This window comes from Pieris rapae, chromosome 4 (genome assembly GCF_905147795.1).
Source record: "Pieris rapae chromosome 4, ilPieRapa1.1, whole genome shotgun sequence".
Classification (NCBI taxonomy): domain Eukaryota; kingdom Metazoa; phylum Arthropoda; class Insecta; order Lepidoptera; family Pieridae; genus Pieris; species Pieris rapae.
The window spans coordinates 2,545,188-2,565,257 of NC_059512.1; the positions used below are offsets into that span (position 1 = coordinate 2,545,188).

The 20,070-nt window shown below is 32.3% G+C and overlaps 3 protein-coding genes across 3 annotated transcripts; 1 reads left to right on the forward strand and 2 right to left on the reverse strand.

Moving 5' to 3' along the window:
• Positions 1 to 566: 566 nt before the first annotated feature.
• LOC110994548 (ADP-ribosylation factor-binding protein GGA3) lies at positions 567 to 4,589 on the reverse strand. Its single transcript, XM_045628040.1, has 8 exons — positions 4,429 to 4,589; positions 4,065 to 4,363; positions 3,709 to 3,975; positions 3,335 to 3,545; positions 2,953 to 3,213; positions 2,426 to 2,549; positions 1,780 to 2,281; positions 567 to 1,422 (listed from the first exon to the last, which is right to left on the reverse strand). The coding sequence occupies exons 1-8, from the start codon at positions 4,463 to 4,465 to the stop codon at positions 1,213 to 1,215; spliced, it is 1,911 nt and encodes a 636-aa protein (XP_045483996.1). The 5' UTR covers positions 4,466 to 4,589; the 3' UTR covers positions 567 to 1,212.
• A 201-nt stretch (positions 4,590 to 4,790) lies between these two features.
• On the forward strand, positions 4,791 to 5,579 carry LOC110994574 (essential MCU regulator, mitochondrial). Its single transcript, XM_022261279.2, has one exon. The coding sequence runs from the start codon at positions 4,899 to 4,901 to the stop codon at positions 5,157 to 5,159; it is 261 nt and encodes an 86-aa protein (XP_022116971.1). The 5' UTR covers positions 4,791 to 4,898; the 3' UTR covers positions 5,160 to 5,579.
• LOC110994573 (protein flightless-1) lies at positions 5,565 to 19,854 on the reverse strand. Its single transcript, XM_022261278.2, has 23 exons — positions 19,703 to 19,854; positions 19,512 to 19,622; positions 19,102 to 19,340; positions 18,825 to 18,986; positions 18,336 to 18,550; positions 17,376 to 17,598; positions 16,264 to 16,505; positions 15,579 to 15,738; positions 14,463 to 14,595; positions 13,691 to 13,804; positions 13,116 to 13,298; positions 12,534 to 12,667; positions 11,861 to 12,035; positions 10,990 to 11,153; positions 10,174 to 10,300; positions 9,605 to 9,726; positions 8,962 to 9,240; positions 8,158 to 8,341; positions 7,527 to 7,636; positions 7,017 to 7,167; positions 6,307 to 6,471; positions 6,089 to 6,202; positions 5,565 to 5,921 (listed from the first exon to the last, which is right to left on the reverse strand). The coding sequence occupies exons 1-23, from the start codon at positions 19,763 to 19,765 to the stop codon at positions 5,787 to 5,789; spliced, it is 3,705 nt and encodes a 1,234-aa protein (XP_022116970.2). The 5' UTR covers positions 19,766 to 19,854; the 3' UTR covers positions 5,565 to 5,786.
• Positions 19,855 to 20,070: the final 216 nt, after the last annotated feature.

Genomic DNA, 20,070 nt, shown 5'->3' on the forward strand with positions numbered 1-20,070 from the left:
CATTTTCCTACAAGTTGGAGTGATCGGCACAGGGTTTAGGATCATAGGTTACATAAAGCACTATTCGGGATGACGTAAGAGAAAAAAAATTGGCAAAAAGTAAATATTTGTAACAACAGGAATGAAAAAACTGTCACATCTTGTGCATTTTCTGGAATAACAAAAAAATATCCATAACTTAAAAATACATGACTTATTTTTTTTTCTTCTGATAACTGGTGTGTGATTACCTATGAGAAAGTTTCGTCTTGACGTCGACTTTTGGGACACCCTGTATACCAAATACATTATCATACATAAAAATTTGGTTTTTAGCAAACGCACCAATGAACGCACTAATCCTGCAGCCGGAACTCGTACTATAGTAGCAGTGTTCAAACGATGTGCACAATCGTGACACATACGTGTTAAATTGATATTTATTTCCAGTGCACTGCAGTAGATTTTAGCAAGAAAATTCCGTATGAATATGATTAGTATTACCTTGTTAAGATAAACGTAAGGTTAGGCAAAACTGTTTGCAACGAATGGTTCCGTCAGGTTTATAGTTAAATGAGACGAACACGCAAGCAGACAATAATATTTATTTCAACACCTTACAAACTAAATACAATAATTCTTGAGTCTATTGCACAGCAATACATACCTTTGTACATAATAAATGCATCTGTTTTAACAGCGTCAATACGTAATAGGATTTTGTCGAATAGAAAATATGTATTTTATAATATTTCAAAATAAGTACAAAACTTAAGTATTAATCAGTTCGTCATGGAATGTTAAATGCAAAAAAATTTCGACTAGATTCTTTATAAATAAAAATTATAATATAGCAATTAAAAAGCACCGCTGTATGGAAACTATGCGACCCGTGCTTTAATTACATTTTGTCTTTAATATTATTTACTATAAGTCAGTGTGACCGGACAATAATGTGTCTATTTTTATATCTTTATAATTATTATACAATTTGCCTTCCATCTCCAAATAATTACTTTTGCCGACATTTGACAGAAATATAACCAAAGCATTGATATAACTTAACATTTCTCAAGTGGTTTAATACAATTATTACTTATACAAACTTAAGATTTTATTTAATAAAGGCAAATTTAGGAAAACAGGCCGAAATTGTTGCAAAAGAATACGAGCAAAAGAGACAGCTATACTTTTCGTAGCTCTACTGCTTTTGGTTTTCCACAGATTTAAAATTTAAACATCAAGTGGCAATGATTTAACTTCTCCCATTTCTGAGTACATTTCGTTATCACATGTGTATGTGAGAACGAATTTAAGTGAAATATCAGAGATGTTGGGAGGGCGTCCGATGAGTAGCACCTGGGTTAGGGCGGGTGGCGGCAAAAACGGGTTAAAGGCTGGCAAAGAGGTGCTAGAAGATGTGAGAAGACGGACTTTGCAACCCTGAAAATATAGCAGGTACACTTATTTATACATGCTGCCTATGTATGGTAACATATTTAGTCTATTAAATCATAATCTACCGTAGAAATTTAGTCTTTGGTTTTTCGCAAGTATTACATGTAAATAAAACTAGCTGCATGTAATTTGAATCCTTGTTAAGGCAGTTTTATTAAATCAACCAAAATTGTTGTTTGGCTAATATTTAATTAAAAACTTTGGTTTAAACATTACATTCTAAATAAATTTAAGTATCATCTTGTTTGCTATTTTAATTTTAATCAATCATTAAAATTATAGGTTTTACAGTTACTAAACTATTAATTATTAGGATCTATAAAAAATCATGATACACCTTACCTTGGGTACCACTGCTTGAAATTTATAATCCTCAATGGCGGACTCATGCTTACTCCTAGTAGACACCACAAAGACATTAACATCAGGTCTTGGTTTATCTTTACAAAAATGTAGAACTACTGTCACACCCTCATCTTCAAATACTGTTAATGGAGCCACTTTACTAGGATGGACACTTTGCAAAGTCACATTTATATCTGCTAAGGATTTTACCTTCTGTTCGACAGTTTCTTTACTTAACTCGCTTGTATTGTTCACAATGGGAGCCAGGTCTAGTATTTTTTCTACATTTGTATGAATATTATTGTTTATTGTTTCGGTTATATCCACCATGAGATCGTCGTTTGGGCTGATGGAAGTTGATTGTTGAGCGGGTGATAAATTTGTGTTGTCCAGTTTTTTGGTGAAAAAATCAAGATCCAGTAGTTGTTCATTCATTTGATTATCTTCCTTGGGTGATGACTTTTCCAATGCATTCATTGGTATTTTTTTATTTAATTTTCTGAAAGGGGATACAAGGTCACATATATTTTTATAAAGCACTAAATATGTTTTTTGTTTATAAAGTAACTTTCTAAAGGACAAAATATATATTGTTGTGAAGATATTTTTGAAATAATGTATTATGACAATGTATGTAACTTACTGGTTAAAATTCTCAACTCGTTTTGCATTTTCTGGTAATGATTGCTTTAATAATTGCTCTCCGAGTGTGTCTAGTTCATTCCAGCCCTCAGCCTTCTTAGGTTTTTCTTCTAAATTGATAGAATCTGTTAGAACAAGTTAAGATTGCAAAATTGCTTTTAATATTTTTTAATTTAATAAAATTTTAATAGGAGGGGTATAGGTACCTTATATGAAATATTTTATTCTTTAAATTACTTTTATTATTATTTTCTTAATGAGCATATGTTAACTAATTTATTGTAACTATTATTATCATATCAGGAATGATACACAATATACATATTAAATTAAGGAAAATGGTAATAAAATAATGATTATGACTAACTAAAATTTATCCTGGTCAATTATTAAATTTATACACAAGTCTAAAAATAATAGAATAATGGGTTATAGGACTTAGAAAATAAAGCATAGATGAAAGAAATATGTAATCGAAATTTAGTTCAAATTGTAATCCTACCTTTATAGTACAGAAAATATACTTACTATTTTGTATTAAACTGACAGGTGTAAGGAGTTCCACTTTTGGATTATTTGAACTGCTTTCATTTAAAAATATATCACCTAAATCATCTATAGCTCTGTTTTCATGTTTTGTAACTGTGTTTTTAGTACAACCTCCTGCAAAGTCTAAAAGACTATCATAATTTTGGCTTGGTATGGGTTTGTTGCTATTTTTGTTAACTGTGTACTTTTTATACTTATCAAAAACTTCATCTAAAACATCACTTGCATGAAGGATGTCGCCTGCAAGTTAAAAAGAATAACTTATAAATACTACAAGTAACATGTATGATAACTGAATCAGATTGATCCTTCTGTTTTATAAAAAATACATTTTTGTTATCTATTAGGAGTATGCCCTTACTAAGGTTCTCAACTTGGGTGTCAGAAGCTGCTAAATGTTGTAACACAACTCGCAGTCTTGTGCAGCTGGAATGCAGTTCATGGATGAGTTGTTCTTCATCGGGAGAAGCTTCAGCAGCATGATCCAACATGTCAGCTAATACCCCTGCACTGTCTAGAGCTGCATTCACTTCTAATGCCCTCCGACTGTTGGCTTCATTTCTCTTTTCCTCCTAATATATTTATTTACACAATTAAATCATATATTTTATTTATTACTCAAGCTTAAGATGCCATAAATAGTTAATAAATATTAATAAACAATATGAAGTCAATTACAATACAATTTAAAATAAAAGGATAACAATATATATAATAGACTATTCTTAAGTTTACCTCTTTGACCATAGTCTTGATTAATCTGTTGGCATGCTGTAGATCTTCTGGTTTCTTGCTTTGAAGTAATTTTTGGAGCAGCTTTGATTTTTCATCATCTTCAAAAATTGCACTTTTAATTCTCGGTCGAGCTGTAGATACATCCTCAGGTGGCAGTGGAGGTGGAGTCTCCTTAATCACACCTTGGTTTTTAAGCATGTCGAAGGCCACCTTAAATTTGGTCTCTTTTGGATATTCAATAGACCAGGCATGCAGTAATTGTAAAACCTATAATAAAATATGTTACGATAAGTTACAAGACTGAGTCGTTGTTTAGATATAGTTTTAAAATTAATAGGAATGCAAGAAAGACTTACCCTAGTCCTAACTTCAGGAGCAGTTCTTTCAGCTAAATATTTAGGCGAAACTAGTTTGATCATTTCATTCAAAAACCGAAACTTTCCAATTTCAGCTTGAAAGTTTGTGTCGCCTTTACGCATAAGACGATCTAACATAGATAGGGCTAATAGAGCTTCACGCGCATTTTGTACGTGAATACGAGAAGCTAAAGCCTGTGCCGCTAAATGATGGCCATCAGCTGCTTCACGCATAATTGCGCAAAATGCCTCTAAGGCCGGAGTGTCAGGTTGCGGAAGAGATTCATGTGTTGCTTTTACTAAAAGACAATATAATTTTAGCGATATAAGAAAAAAATATTAAGGAAATTCAATTTATACTTACAAATTAAAGCTTCTAAGCTAGTCAGTGTAATATTCATCTTCCCCTCTAAAAGATCCTTAAGTTCTTAAAAATGTATTAAATTTTATTTTTACATAGTTAACTTAAACAACATTTTACAACAAAAACACTTTGAAAACTGAAAACACAATTAATTGATAAAAAATGACAGTTGACTTCTCAAATTCTCAATAACTCGTTGATGGTGTACATATTTGACAATTTGAAAGCTCTAGCGTAGATAGAGTATAGAACCATAGTCCGTCTACGCCTATAGGTAACATCTTAGAACATTTTATAGTATAATATAGATGTAGCTTTTAAAAGATTGTCCAATTTCATATGAGACTTGGCAGTTGCAATGACAACTGACAATCTTAATTTATACTTTATGAAATTAAGTCAGCTGCTAAATAAAACAAGGCAAAATTAAATAAATCCTGTGGCTCAGAAAAGTCGCAAATTATTACAAAATGTACCTAACGCGATTTACTCGGCTAGTTGTACAAGGAAATTACAAAAATGGTTCATTTATATCAAAGAGGACAGCAACCACAACACCGAGCGGAGCTATACTTCCAGAACCCGAAAAGACTCCTTTTGGTATTTTAAGTGTTGTGGGGGCGGTGATTCCTGGACTTCTTATTGGCGCAGCTATAAGTAAAAACATTGCGAACTTTTTAGAAGAAAATGAATTATTTGTGCCTTCCGATGACGATGATGACGACGATTAGATGAAGTAATTTACTATTAGCATCCCTCTAATCGTCTTAATACCTTATATCTCTATTAAATGCGGGTAAAAAAACATTTTTCTCATTGTTATGTCATTTATTCAGATGGTTACAAAGGTTTATAAAATATATTTGTGCTTTTAACAAAATTTTAGCAAAGTTAAATTTAGTATGTTACAAAGCATCACACTATTATATACACTTAATGCTACTTCACAAAATATTTGTATATTTACAATAGTAATAGTTCTTATTGTAATATTGTTCTTTAAAGGGCCTATAGTAACTGTCTGTAAAATAAGCTAGTCAATCATTTTATTAATAAATTATATTTGTATTGCAAATTATGTTTACTTAAAGATATAATTACTTGTGCTTAATTTTATAAGTAAAAGTGACAAATAAAGATGAGATGGCATAGTTCAGTCTTTTATTTGTATGTTCATAATGCTTTCGTTATTTACATCTGATATTTTGACTTTCTGTGAAACAATCTAATAATAGTATGGCAGTATAATATGCTTTTTTTATCAATATGAAGTTATTTCAGATGATACATAAAATCTGTAATACTGCTTTAATACAGTTACTAGAACTAATCAATTTAAACATTTTATAAAAACATCTTTACTCAGGTGGTCTCTTGTGCTCTCCCCAGCCGTGGAAGCACTTGGTGAATCTACGTGACTCTTTGTCTTTCAAAGTAAGGAATAACTTTCTTGCTCGTTCAGGCTGTACTGTCTTCATATGCTGAATGTATACCTAATGTATAAAAAATGTGATAAATTTTAAACATTTCTAAAACATAACATTGATCATTTTGCTAACCATAAGTGGTAGGAATGATAAATTATAGAATCAGGCCACAGTACAAGTGTAGGGTCATGGTACACAGCATGAATAATTAAAATTATATAAAAACTATTTACCTGAGCACTTTTATAAGCAAGCTTAATCTCAACCTCTGAGCACTTGGCTCCAAGCCAAAGGAACACTTGTTCTCCATTGTCAAGAATCATTATATCATCATCAGCAAGGTCATCCTAAAATCAAATATTATATTTATAAAATCTAAGAGAGAAGAATCAGAAGAGAGGTATAAATATGTAGATAAGGTTTTATATATTTCTTTATACAAGATACCAACCTGACAGAAATCAGTACATTTCTCAGATACAGTGAAATATCCTTTCTCATTGGAACAGCGGAATAATCGTGTAAAATTGAGGAAGTCTGCATCCGTTTCGTACGGTTTTCGTCCGCCCAAAGCCACCCAGAAGAAGTTGTCTGGCTCGCTACCCTCCGTCAACACCTGCATGATAAGAGATGATGAATGTGTAAAATCAATATTGTGGGCTTTTTTATAATGTCGACGAAAAAATTAAATTCAGCTGAGTTTCATAGTTTTATTCACAGCTAAACGCGTTAACAATGATATAAACTCACGGTCTTATTTTTTTACTACAATTTAGTCTAATTGCGCTTCTTTTCGCTCTTAGTCAAATTGTGTTTATAGTGTGTTGGAAAGGGATAGGTGTGTTCTTTACTTATAGCAGCTATTAAACTGATTTTTTTTAATTAACTAACAATATTCATGATTCCTTTTGTAAGTAAGTACTAATAAGTTATAGCTAATTCTACAATAGGCGCTTACAAATCACAGCGATGACGTCATACCCTGAAACGCGCGTACAAAGTTATTCAGGCCGCTAAAAATATATACAACATCTCGTCCTTAGCCCCTGGTACCTTTGTACCAGTCAGTACCTCGTCGATGATCCTTAAGATCAACAGTGAAGGCATCGTCACATATAAATTATACCATTTATATATGAATAATAACATATTTTGCAATACCTGCAAGCTAACCCAGGGGTTATTGAATTTCTCCTCAGCGATTTGTTCGATGAGCCTAGCAGAATCTGCGTCGCTCTTACTTCCGATCCAAGCGTATACGATCGCTGATGACGTGTCGTTTCCGCCTTCTAGTGGCACGTTTAGGATGTAGCTAAACAAAAAAATATTATTTATAAATATCATAAAAAAAAGATTTTCTTATTTGGTGAATACGACAATAGTAATTATTTACTTTTGTACACATATTACCCACACATTGTTTATATATTTAAAAACAAAATGGATTCCTACAAAAATGAATACGTCTATGTACTATTATTTTTGACAGATTGAATTCCATTTAATATGGTTACGAAATACTTGCGGCCAGTAAGTGTTTCTATGCAATTTCCGATAGGTAATCCATACCTATAAAACTACTAACTACATAAGTCAAGATGTATGTTGCACTGTACTGTTCTTATATGGAATAAATAAATTCAAAATGCAAGGTAAAAATAATGGTCTTACCAAAAAGCGGAATTGAGTTGTGTAGGGTCTGCCTTGACTTGGATAAGTCGTGTGCAGAGTGCCGAGCCGTTACTTCTTAACTCGAACAATTCCACTGGCTGTCGGCCCTCCTACAGAACAATGAGAAAGTTTGAATAGTTTGCTACTATGTAATATAACAAGAAACCTTAGCCACAGCAACGTTTAGCGAGTCTGCTAAGTAATTAATAATATTCAAACAAATCAAAGTCGTAAACGATTTTGACTGTTACCAATTTTCAATAATTCTTTGCTTAACAGATTAGGGACCTAATAGACGCTGAACAATTCATAAGCCAACTACCGCATATATCATGATTTGATTTTATTGTTTCTGATCTCTGATTTTACTTTTTTCTTTGATTATTGTTATATGTGTGTGTGTTTTTGTTTGTAATAAACGTAGTCTATGACATTATTAAGACTACTTGTTCTTAAAAGTTATATCATGTAATTTATATTCCTTCAATTTTAATATTCATCACGAAAGCTTTTTATGTCTATCTAAAATAACAATCTAGTTACATTATAATATTAGATATACCAATTATATAACAACCATATTTACTTTATTTTGTTACGAATAAAGTTTCTATTACAAAAGATCACTTACTGGCTTAACATTCCTCTTGCCATCCCTGATGATGAACCGCCTCTTGAAATGCGCCATGAATTTAAGGCTTTCCTGTTGCTGATGTGTTCTGACTACATCCAGCCGTTTGCAGAGCTGTTTGAATTTTCTTTCCAAACCGAATGTGAAAGTCAACCAACCCATGTTCGGGGCTTTTCTACCTTGCCTTGAAAAGTGAGTAAAATATATATAATAAAAAAATCTTTTATCGCATTTTTCTTTAACATTTTGCAGTTGACCTACGAACATTGATTAATAATATCCCGATAAGTTAGATTAAGTGAAAAACAAACTTATTTATAAAATAATTATCGCCACAAAAATACACAATTTCTCACTTAAGAAACTTAAAGGATATGTTTTACTAAGTATTAAAAGGAAATTTAAATTTTCAACTAAAGTATATACAGTGGTTGCCTGGAAGAAATCGCTCATTTTATTTTAGTTTCGATGCGTCTTAGGGCATGCTTATGAATGTCAGAAACGTTTACAAAATTCACGAAAGAGCAAAACTACGCCATCCGTTCGCAAAACTACCAGGAGGCCTTGTTCTAAGAAGAACAGGCAAGAAAGTTAGCAAGTTTTACCCTCCCTCTACATTACAATACACAGGAAAATTGCATAAACCACAACGTCATTAAAGTTACATAAGTAAAACATAAAATAACAATCTGTTCTGTGATTTACCACATTCACCATTACACAGATTAAACATTAAAATTATTGTGAGTAATATCTTGATAAAACAAATCTGTATGAATAGTAGTATTATTAATTTAAACTTACCAGAAGTACACCACCCATGAAGCATCAGCATCAGCCTCATTGTCATCCATATCTTCATTCTCATCATCCACCGGCAAAATATATCTACATAGGAACACATAACAGTCCTGACTGTAAAACACTCCGAGTTCCTGGTCGGGTAGTCTCACAAAATGTCTACCCTCCAAAACGAATGCCTCCATCGCTTCTAAATCTTCGTTCCATTCGTCAGCTAGTGTTTTGGCTTCAATAGCAGACATTGCTGGCTGTCGTGGTGTGAAAAGTGCTGATAAGTCCGTCCTATTGAGAATTTATTTATTTATTTATCCTTTATTGCCTTATACAAAAACACACATAACAAAAAAAAAACAGTTACAAAAGATATAAGGCAAAGGCAAAGAATAATAACAGTGTGTATTTCTACATAATTCTGATGTCGAATTAAACAAATACGCTGAGATTATTTAAACTTGCAAAGTTGGATATTACGGGTAACTTAATTATTAAAATCAATGATATGTAGTTTTAAAATTATATAAAGAGTTAGCCAGGACTTCACGCACAACGGACCAATTAAGAGTCTAATTGCGGAAACGGAGTCCCCCACATACATACATACATAAAGATCAATAACACACATTTAGACGTATGTTTGCATACATACTTGGTCTCCTGATTCCTGGCCCAAGTAGTAAGATCAGCACCGGTTCTTGCTACCGACTCGGCTGTACGGGTAAAGTCGACGGCTATTACTTCCTCCCAACCCAGGAAGTATGTTTTGAAAACCTGTCACATGTAGACTTAATTTAATAAAAAATACGTTAATACGTACGTACTTTACGTACGTATTAACGACACCACTGCAATTTAATGGTTGGCATGTTTTAGAATAATTACCCCTAAGCACTTTAACGCACCGGAAACAGTTATTTAAATAAAATATTAATATACTAATCTAACCTAACCGTACAATAAATAATAATATCATCGAATTTGGGCGATGAATTTCTAAATTGTTACCAGAATTTTTGCCGCGGTGGCGTAAATACGTAATTAGCAAAATATAAATATATTATTTAAATTTCTGTGATTAATTTAATTATATTAATAGGCTTATATCTTAGGGACATCCAATACATTTAATATACTTATCGCACAGTCTTGACTCTTTATGTGAGAGGGTAGAAGATGGAACTGTTTACATATTTAATTGAAATAAAAATTTCCTAATACCTGGGTCTCAGTGCCTTCCTGCAGTCTTGTGACAAGCGCGTGGGGTGGTCTCTTGACCATATTGAACAATTCCTGAGCCAACTTCACGGCAGCAGCTCGGACCAGCCGAGATGATTTCTTGCCGAACCTATTAAAGTCACATTGATCTATATAACGATATATTGGAGATAATTTATTAAACTCCTATTGTCTAAATATGTGATGATTTTTGTAATTTTAATTATCTATTAACAAAAAGAGCAGTGTTTGTACGGCTCAGCGACCGTGCGATTCTCATCCCTGAAGACGTAGGTTCGATCCCAAGCTGTGTGTGTGTGTGTTTGTGACCAATGGATTGGAAAACATTGTTAGGAAACCGGTTTGCCTTTGACCCAAAAAGTTAGGTTAATCACCTATTAGATTGACGAACAATCGTGAAACAGATACGGAAATCTGAGGCCAAGATCTAAAAATGTTTATAGCGCCACCGATTTATTTATTAATTAACATACATAACTTAATTTGAATAATTGTTAGTTGTAACAGTAATTATTCAAATTAACTTATAATTTGAATAATTAGTGTTATAATTTTCAATTTCGTAGTTTTTGAATTAATTTTCAATTCGTTATTGATGGTGGGTATATTGCTATGTAGAGTGTATCATTGTATGGAAGACAATCTTTCGACGCATTTGTAATAAACTCTATCGTCTCTTTCTGTCAAATAGGATTTTTCGCTGTAATAAAGAAACAATACTAGCGTTAAATCGCTGCAATTAGAATATTTGTTATGAAAGTTTTCATGTACATATATAATTTTCATAAAAGCACATACCACACAAACACATCAAGATGCGCGTCCAATATATACACGTTCCTCGTAGCCAACACTGAACGAGCGACTGCCTGCTCCGTTTGAGGCAATTCCAAGTAGCCCATACCTAATTCCACGCGGTATAAGCGAGGGGCTAGCCATGTGAAATCTTCAGGCACATGTTCCTAAACAAACATATTAAACTTATTTATTCATATTGGTGTGGTGTGAAGGACGCTACTTCAACGTCACATCATCATAACAATTGATGAAATGATTGCATATTTTATAAATAAAATTGAATATTTTTTATTGAATTATCAATATTTGTCTGGATACAAAGTCCTCAAACGCATAGGCCAAACGAGTGGAACATGTAGATGCGGCGTAAGCGTACAATGAGCGTAACGGGACAATGAGTTATGCTTTTTCATGCGTGCAACCGACGTACATCGATCACGTCAAAAATAAAGGTATAAATTTATACTACATATATATATATATATATATATATATATATATATTACACTTCGTTGCAAACACAAACGTAGGGCAAAATTATAACCTTTTTTGAAGTTTAAAGAATCGTATTTATAAACGCTATCTTCAAATGTCTATAAATTCAAAATTAATTTATTTTAAGTTTCCTGGGAGGGTTCGTTTAATATCGATACGAATGTTGCAGTATATTTTGTTTCATTAAATTAAAATTAAATAAAAAGATTCAGCAAATATAAGTATTATGACTATGGGAAATTGCTAGAAATGTAAAATAACTTAATTGTTCCTGAAATAATGATATATATAAAGTCTATAATATCGTGATATTTTTTTAAAATTGTATGAAGAAACACGAAAATATGTTAGCGACAAAATCTCTTATTAAACATACCTGGGGAACGAAGGGCAGGTCTCCCTCGTAGCCCAAAGCATCCCAAAACCCTTTAGGCTCCTTTCCAGGAGGTTCTGTAATTAATTCTGCCTTATTCTTCCTCTCTTCTTTATTTATCTTTTCTGCGAAAAGGCGACCTTTCGACTTTAAGGTGTTTTTCGCTTTCTTTCCGATCCTGGAATTGCAATTAATTAAAACCTGCTAAAGTGCACTTTAGAATAATGACATTTTTTTTATTGCCTTATGAGTCATGACATGTTTGCTCATATATCATTAGAAAAAAAGTGTTACATATAAGTTGAAAAGAAGCAAGCAATAATATTTATAGACTTTTTGGGTGACAACAAAGAGATATTGATATATATATATATTGATATAATAACCCTTTATTCTTAACTAAAAGAAATTAATTACACTGTTTATTATATATATATACTCATGTGTCTTTATATTCCAAATTGTGTTTACGCTGTGATGGAACGAGGCTAAACTTTATTTCAGTTAAAACTGAGAAATAAATAAATAACGAGGATTTTGGTTGGTTTCTTTATATTTTTTAATTTAAAAAATGGTTAACTAATTTCAGTGATTATAATTATGTAATAGCTATATTCAGTCATGCAGTGAGGCGACACATTTGTTCTAAACACAACATATACATAACATGTCTTACCACAGATATATGATTAATCCAGTATCCAGAACGAACACATATCTGGGATCAAGAGAAGCCGCTTCCACTGGTACCGGCTCTAAGTGTATACTACTTCCAGCGCCATGAACCCGGTAGAGACGAGTAACGTAATGCTAAAATTCACATTTAGTTTTTTTTATATATAATAATAGGTATCACTGTAACTAGCCACCAATGAAGTCGTTATATAGAACTCTATTGTCAAATAAAATATTCAAGAAATGTTCAAGTATTAACAATGAAGCTGACAGTTACGACAGCTCCGACATATATAGTGTTATTTTCTATACGTGTGTATTGTTCTAATATAACAATTACGGTAAACATACAAACCACAAACAAAATAACGAGTAGTGACTTAAGCGATCACTTTACTTTTTAATTAGAACATAATCAATCTGTCATCTGTCAATTTTGTACTCTATGTTAGGTCAAAACTTTTATGAAAATATATATTTCATGCCTCATTTGTAAACTAAAATAAAATTATATTTATAACAAAAAATAATTTTTTAATGTAACTTCTAATACAAAAGAAATATATTTAAAGAATCTACTTACGGGGTCGTCGACAGTAAAGAAGCCGGATGGAGTTCGACTCCCATTGATATAAACAGGAGGCAACGGGAACAGCGCAAGGAATTCAGGAGTTTCATCGGCTTGTTCGTGACGCTGTGTTCGTTTCGCGCCAAGAAAATTTCGCAGATTAACTGCATGCATTGCTGCGCACGCGCCTTTATCCAGCTAGACAATATGAAAAATGAAGTTTAATTAATAATAGGTATTTGAAATTCATAGAACAACTGCATGCTTACCCTGTAATTTCAATAATGTTTCCTATTTTGTATTAAGTTCGCGATATTAAAGATATTGAAGATCAATATTGAAATTGGTTTAATAAACGTTATAATTATTATAACTTCTTATAATGCCTTTCCAATTCCAGCTAAAGTATCAGTTAAGAAATTGAAACCGATAATAGTTTTACAGAATACCACAGCCATTACATTTTATTTTATTGTCGTATGGACGGAACTTAAATAGGGGCATTCTTTGACAGCAAACTTTTATTCAAATCACTTGTTGCAAATATTTTAAACATTGTATTATATATTTTAAAGTTAAATCCCACTTACTGTGGCTTTAGAACCAATCCAGAAATGAATGTCCCAAGACAGCTGGCCCTGCTCTTCTATAGACGTCTTTAGAATGATATAACAGTCGCCTTCAAAGAACTTTCCATGTGCTACCTGTAGGAAATTAAGTAATATAAAAAAATGTGAGCCGTCACGGGACGCCTGGCAGATGTGATACATCGATATTATTTTTTTAAAAGTAATATGCAGAAAAGAACAGAACGTGATAGGACAGAACAGAATAAATATGTCATAATGATAAAATAAAATATTACGATTTTTTTTCCAGATAACGATGACTATTTGTTGAATATAAACATTTATTTTCATTAAATATTTTTAATGTGAAATTTACTACTGCATTTAGACTGTATATCATATAGCGTGGCGACGCGTCGCCACGGCATGCGTCGCCACGCCAGAAATCGGTTTTACGTGCGGCTATAGATGTTTCACATCAATAAAATATAAAATAATCATTTATTTATACATTGTAATAAATAATTCCGCCCGTAGCAATTCAATTATTTTCATTTCTCATTCAATTGCGCAAAATGTTAGATTTAATAAACTATTTAGAAATTACAAAAAAAAATTGCATTATAAAACAGGTATTTGTAACGCCGTGGTCGTGAAAAATCGACGGGAATCTGGACAAATTGTTAACCTTAATTTACCAAACAATACATTTCATGGTAGAAATAATACATAAAAAACTTGCGACAATAGGATAATCCGTAATAAAAAGATGATTACACATAATAATACTCACTTCATCAACAGGTGCTGGTATAAAGTTTTCAATTTCCCAAACTTGAAGACCCGGCGTCTGGCCCGTGTCTTCATCGAAGAATTCGGAGTAGTCCAGCGGCGGTTTTTCCAGACTTTCATCCCATCTTTTTGGTCTGAAAAATAATTAACAGAAATAAAATGCGTAATTTTTGTCAACTGTAATTGTACAACCTTATACGTGTTACGTATACGTTACGTGTATACGATAATCCTTACGTACATTAACACGGTTCGGTGGCCGTTATTACAGAATTTATTTTACAATTTATTTAATATAAGAGAGGTAAGACTGACTTGACTTGATGACTGATACTTCACCTTTAAAATAGTTCGCAATATGAATAAACACTCGCTAAGAAATTATAAATTTAAGTGCGTACGTAATAAATAAAATTGGGAAATATGTGTCAAATTCAAAATACGTCTAGCAAAAGTGAAAGAAAATCGACTAAATCAATCAAATGTGAAGATCGACCGACTTTCATATAGATCACTGTCATCAAAATAATGAATTAAACCAAACCAGCTTTATTATTTCTATATACACCATACAGTAATATTATAAGGCTAAAAAAATAATTGCTTGCCTAGAAAACATCGCTTTTTAATGAACAAAGGTTTAAAAACTCTGTCACTTATATTATTAGTAAATGTGTTAAAAAAAAATGAAATTAAAATCCATATTCCCGTCATATGTAATAGAATTCAGTTTAATTCAGGTCTTAGGCAAAGTATGATGAAAAAATGTGAGCCGTCACGGCACGCCTGGCAGATGTGAAACATCGACATTATTTTGTAAAAGTAATATGCAGAAAAGAACAGACTGTGATAGGAACTAAATATGTCATAATGATAAAATATAATATTACGATATTTTTCCAGATAACGATGACTATTTGTTGAATAAACATTATTTTCATAATGTTTATTCAATAAATATTTTTAATGTAAAATTTTCTACTGCATTTAGACTGTTGTATATCATATAGCGTGGTGACGCGTCGCCACGGCATGCGTCGCCACGGCATGCGTCGCCACGCCAGAAATCGGTTTTACGTGCGGCTATAGATGTTTCACATCAAAAATGTTTACTCACTTGAGTTCACTATTAGGTTGTTCGCTCAGCTCGTTGGCGTGTTGAGTGTTTGCCTGCTCTTGCATACCACGTAGTATGAGAGCCGAGTCTTTCTGCTCTGGTTCAGCTCGGCCTCGACGAAGGCGAAGCTTGCGGGCTATCGGATCCGATTTGGCACCGGCTACAAGTATATACAATATAGGACTTGTCAACACACGCACCGAGTCAATTACAACAATGTCAAAAAGCTTTTACGCACTTCTTACTAAAGTTAAAAAATCTTATAGTGAAAGGTAAATTAACACTGAGTCTCCTCTTTTAATATCTATATAAGACATAATATATTATGATTTCGATATAACTCGATAAAAAAAAAATTTTTTTTTGTTAATAGTCTAGACCAGTGATTCCCAAAGTGGTCTATATCGACCCCTACGACACAAAGAAGTTTGGAGAACTCTGGTCTAGACTATCAATGCAATGTAATGCAAATGAAAAAATGGTTTCACTTTCTAATGGTGAATGAATTTTTGAAATCGGTGTTTTTGTGAAAACATTACAAACACACATACACACACACCAATGTTTCCTTTTTTATTAGTAAAGTGGTATAGGATCCGTAAAATAAATTAAAATATTACCAATTATGCCATTAATATTTTTAAATATTATACTTAACAGGGAAATAGAATATTGTATGACTTACAATTCGGTACACTCATCTCAGGTGTAGCCGCTCCAGCCAACTGCAATTGCGTTTGCAAAGAGAAGTCCACATTATAGTACTGGAGGCCAGATCCTTTGGCTCTTTCAACTGGCTTTGGGGGCATCACCAAGTCAGGGTTGCCATGTAATTGTAAGCTCTCCAAGTCAGATAACAGATGGATGGCATCAGGTAGAGTGATTAGCTTGTTACAACTCAGGTTCAATTTTTTTAAAGAACCACACCTTAAAGAATGAATTCACTGATTTCAAATTGAATATTCTTACAATTATTTAATATTGAATACAGTGACATATTAGAATTAATTATATAAATAAAGCAGTAAATAAGTGTAAGCGTAGTTTTTTTTATTGAGGGTTTTAGTTTATTGAGGGTGTCTCAAGACTGAGATCATGGTTTGAGTCCTGGGGGCCGTTCAAGTATTACGTACGTATACTGCAATTTATCCTTCCCCTCTCCTGTCAGCCAAAGTAAGCAGAGTCCTCAAAAATAATAGTACATAAATGAATTTTTTTTTGTAGGAATCAAGCATACACAATGTGTAGTAAATGTGTATAAAAAGGTAAATAATTACTGTTGATGCGATCACCAAATAAGAAAACAGAAGACCCTTCACCCTCTCAAGTACCCTCAATAGTGCATACGTAATACTTGATCGGCCTGCTGACAGTGAACTTATTTTTAATAGAAGGTTTTTTTTTCCTTTTTTTTTAATTTTTTTTTCAACTAAGGATTATGAATTAAACAGAACTATTATCACAACTGTTTTAAACATGTACTATGAACCACGGAATACATAATTGTTTTCTAATTACCCGCAACAGAGGGCCTGAATGATATATGAATTTTGTATGTTTTTATTTATCATTATTTTTATTAAATAATGCACGTATCTGATACGTATTTGTTATGGAACGTCATACAAGATTCAGGATATGATGATTGTGAACTTGTCAAAGCCACAATTTTGCTAATGCAATCGCCGAGTTAAAATGCAATAAGAAAAATCACAAGACTTGTAGGTAAAATAAATGTGGTAAACTAGGCATGTGAAATAAATCAGTTTGTCATTTGGAATAGATGATAAAACAAACCTGCAAAGACCTTCGGGTATCATTTCCAGTAAGTTATTAGCTGCTGAGAACACCTCTAAGGCTCCAAGCTTACCAATACCGGAAGGTATACCCTCAAAGTCCAACTTATTGTCATCCACATGCAGTCTCCGAAGGTTTTGTAACTTGCAAAGTGAGGCTGGTAATACCGTTAGTTTATTGCGAGATAGGTTGAGACTTTCCAGTTTTTGCCATAAATCCATTACTGAAAGGGGTTTTAACAAATACTGATTAGATTATGGTTTTTCATATGATGATGTTGATAGATCTGGGTTGATTTAATCTCTGTATCTAGTGAGCAGATATTACACACTTATAAACACTTCTACTAGTTATAAGCTGTAACTAAATGAACATTTATAGTTGTTTCGTTTTCATTGGAGAATGGTAGCCAGTTGATGAATAGTCTAAGTACCGGCTGCAGGATTATTGCGTTCATCTGTTATTAGCTAAAAATAATTTTTTTTGTATATTTATAATCAGGACAATATTTAAAAAGAATATTATCAGAAACGCACGAGTTGTAAAATTGTAAAAAACACCGTCATATTGACATTCTCGAGTGTGGCTGATTTTTTTTTATTTTAAATGAAATAATTCAAGCATGACGAAAAATATATAATCTGACGATTTCCACAAGCCGAAGTAAGAATAATTCGTCGATAAAGATTAATACTCCCCTGCTATAACGGCAACTAACGGCCAAATAATGATAGGCAACTAGGTTGATTCCCCTTATTATAAATATATATAAAATGTGGTTTTCAGCAAATAACAGATGAACACAGATGCAATCAGATCTCGTACCATAAGTTGTGGATTATGATGCAAAACTTATCTATACTTGACTATACTTATCTATACTTTAGATACATATTTTGAAATACACTAGATTTAGGTGAAATTGATGTTTTAATCACTTGTAGTACAGTAGATACCAACCTGACGATATCTCACTGATCTCATTGTCGCTAAGATTTAGTCGTTTTAAGTTCTGTAGAGAATAGAGTGCATCTGGCACTTTTGTTAATGCATTTTTAGACAGATCAACATCGGATAGATTGCACAGTGTATCCAATGATGTTGGGAGATTTGCAACAGTCCGCTGTGTGTTTCTCATGTGAAGAGTTTCCAAGCTTTGTAGCGATGGTAACTGTCTGTAAGTACAATGAATAAATTAGTTTGTGTACTAGTTGTTGAATGATTATTTACTTAATAAATTCTTGGAAAAAGCTAAATGCATTTACAATCCAACTTTAACTTACACACTATAACTTAATGCACAAAAATTGTCATGGAAAAGGTAAAAAGAAAAACAGACTCTGCCCTGACATTGCATTTGCTGCAACAAAAATATTCAATTTGATTTTGTGTTGAAATTTGTATGGACTTTTTAACACTATGCAATTGTAAATTTGTCTACAATATTACCTCAACTGGAACAGCCCTAGTGGATTATCATTTAGTATAAGAGTCTGCAGATTCACCAGTCTTCTAGTCTGAGGGGGCAATGTCTCCAAGAGGTTATTTGATAAATCCAGAAATAATAGATCTGTTAACTGAACAAAGAGTGTGGGTGGTATACTCTCTATTCTGAAATTAAAATTATTATTAATAATTCAAGTACATCTATAACTGAATCTGGCTAAAATTGCCTACATAGCGCATGTATGGTTTTTAAGGACACAAAGATAAAATAAATTCTTACTTGTTGTTACTAAGATTTAATACAAGTAGAGATTTAGCTTTTTCTAAGCCTTCAGGAACATCCTTCAGTCTGTTATGAGATAGATCAAGAGTGGTCAACTCTTCTAACTGAAATAACTCAGCAGGGATACCTGAACTTTTCACTTTGTTGTGTCTTACATTTAATGAACGTAAACATTTTAACTCTGTTAATTCTCCAAAAAGCTTCTCTAATTGATTTTTCTTCAGTGACAAATTCTCCTGAAATACAAAATTGGAAGTATAACAAATAGACCAAATAAAAAGCCCTAATATTATTTTTCTATATGTAACAAGACTTTTAAGTGCTTTTAAATCAATGAAAACATTGCTATGATTTAATTTATTACTGGTAAATAAGTATTTCAATAAAGTTTACTTATGAAAACTTACCAATTTTAGAAGTTTTCCTAATTCCTCTGGAATATCTGCTATATTTGTTTTATCCAATCGAAGCCATTGTAGACCGGTCATGTATCGAATAGCATCTGGAAATTTGCCTTCCTAGAAAGAAACACCAGAAAATCCCCTGGGTTAATAACATGACATCATCTATATAGAATTCAGATTTGTAATTTACTTACGCTAAAGTCGTTGCATGTAAAGTCGACCCCACGTACGAAAGGCAGCAAGCCTGTATTTGCCATTTTTACATTGGTTTCTATTTCATTTGCAGTTTCATAAATTAAAATATTTGGTATCGACACTATATAGTGAATAAATTATCCAAAATCATATAAAAAATTACCTTTAAGTTTTGACAGTGACATATGACATATTGATCAATTCTAGTCTGCCTTCTACAGATGATTTATGATTATCACAGAATATACTAACCTGTGATAACTAATTTACATATTTAAAAATGGTTATTATATTATATGTATATTCATTTATGAAATTAATGTGAACATGATACTTTTAAATTACATATTTAAAAAAATAGTTTAAG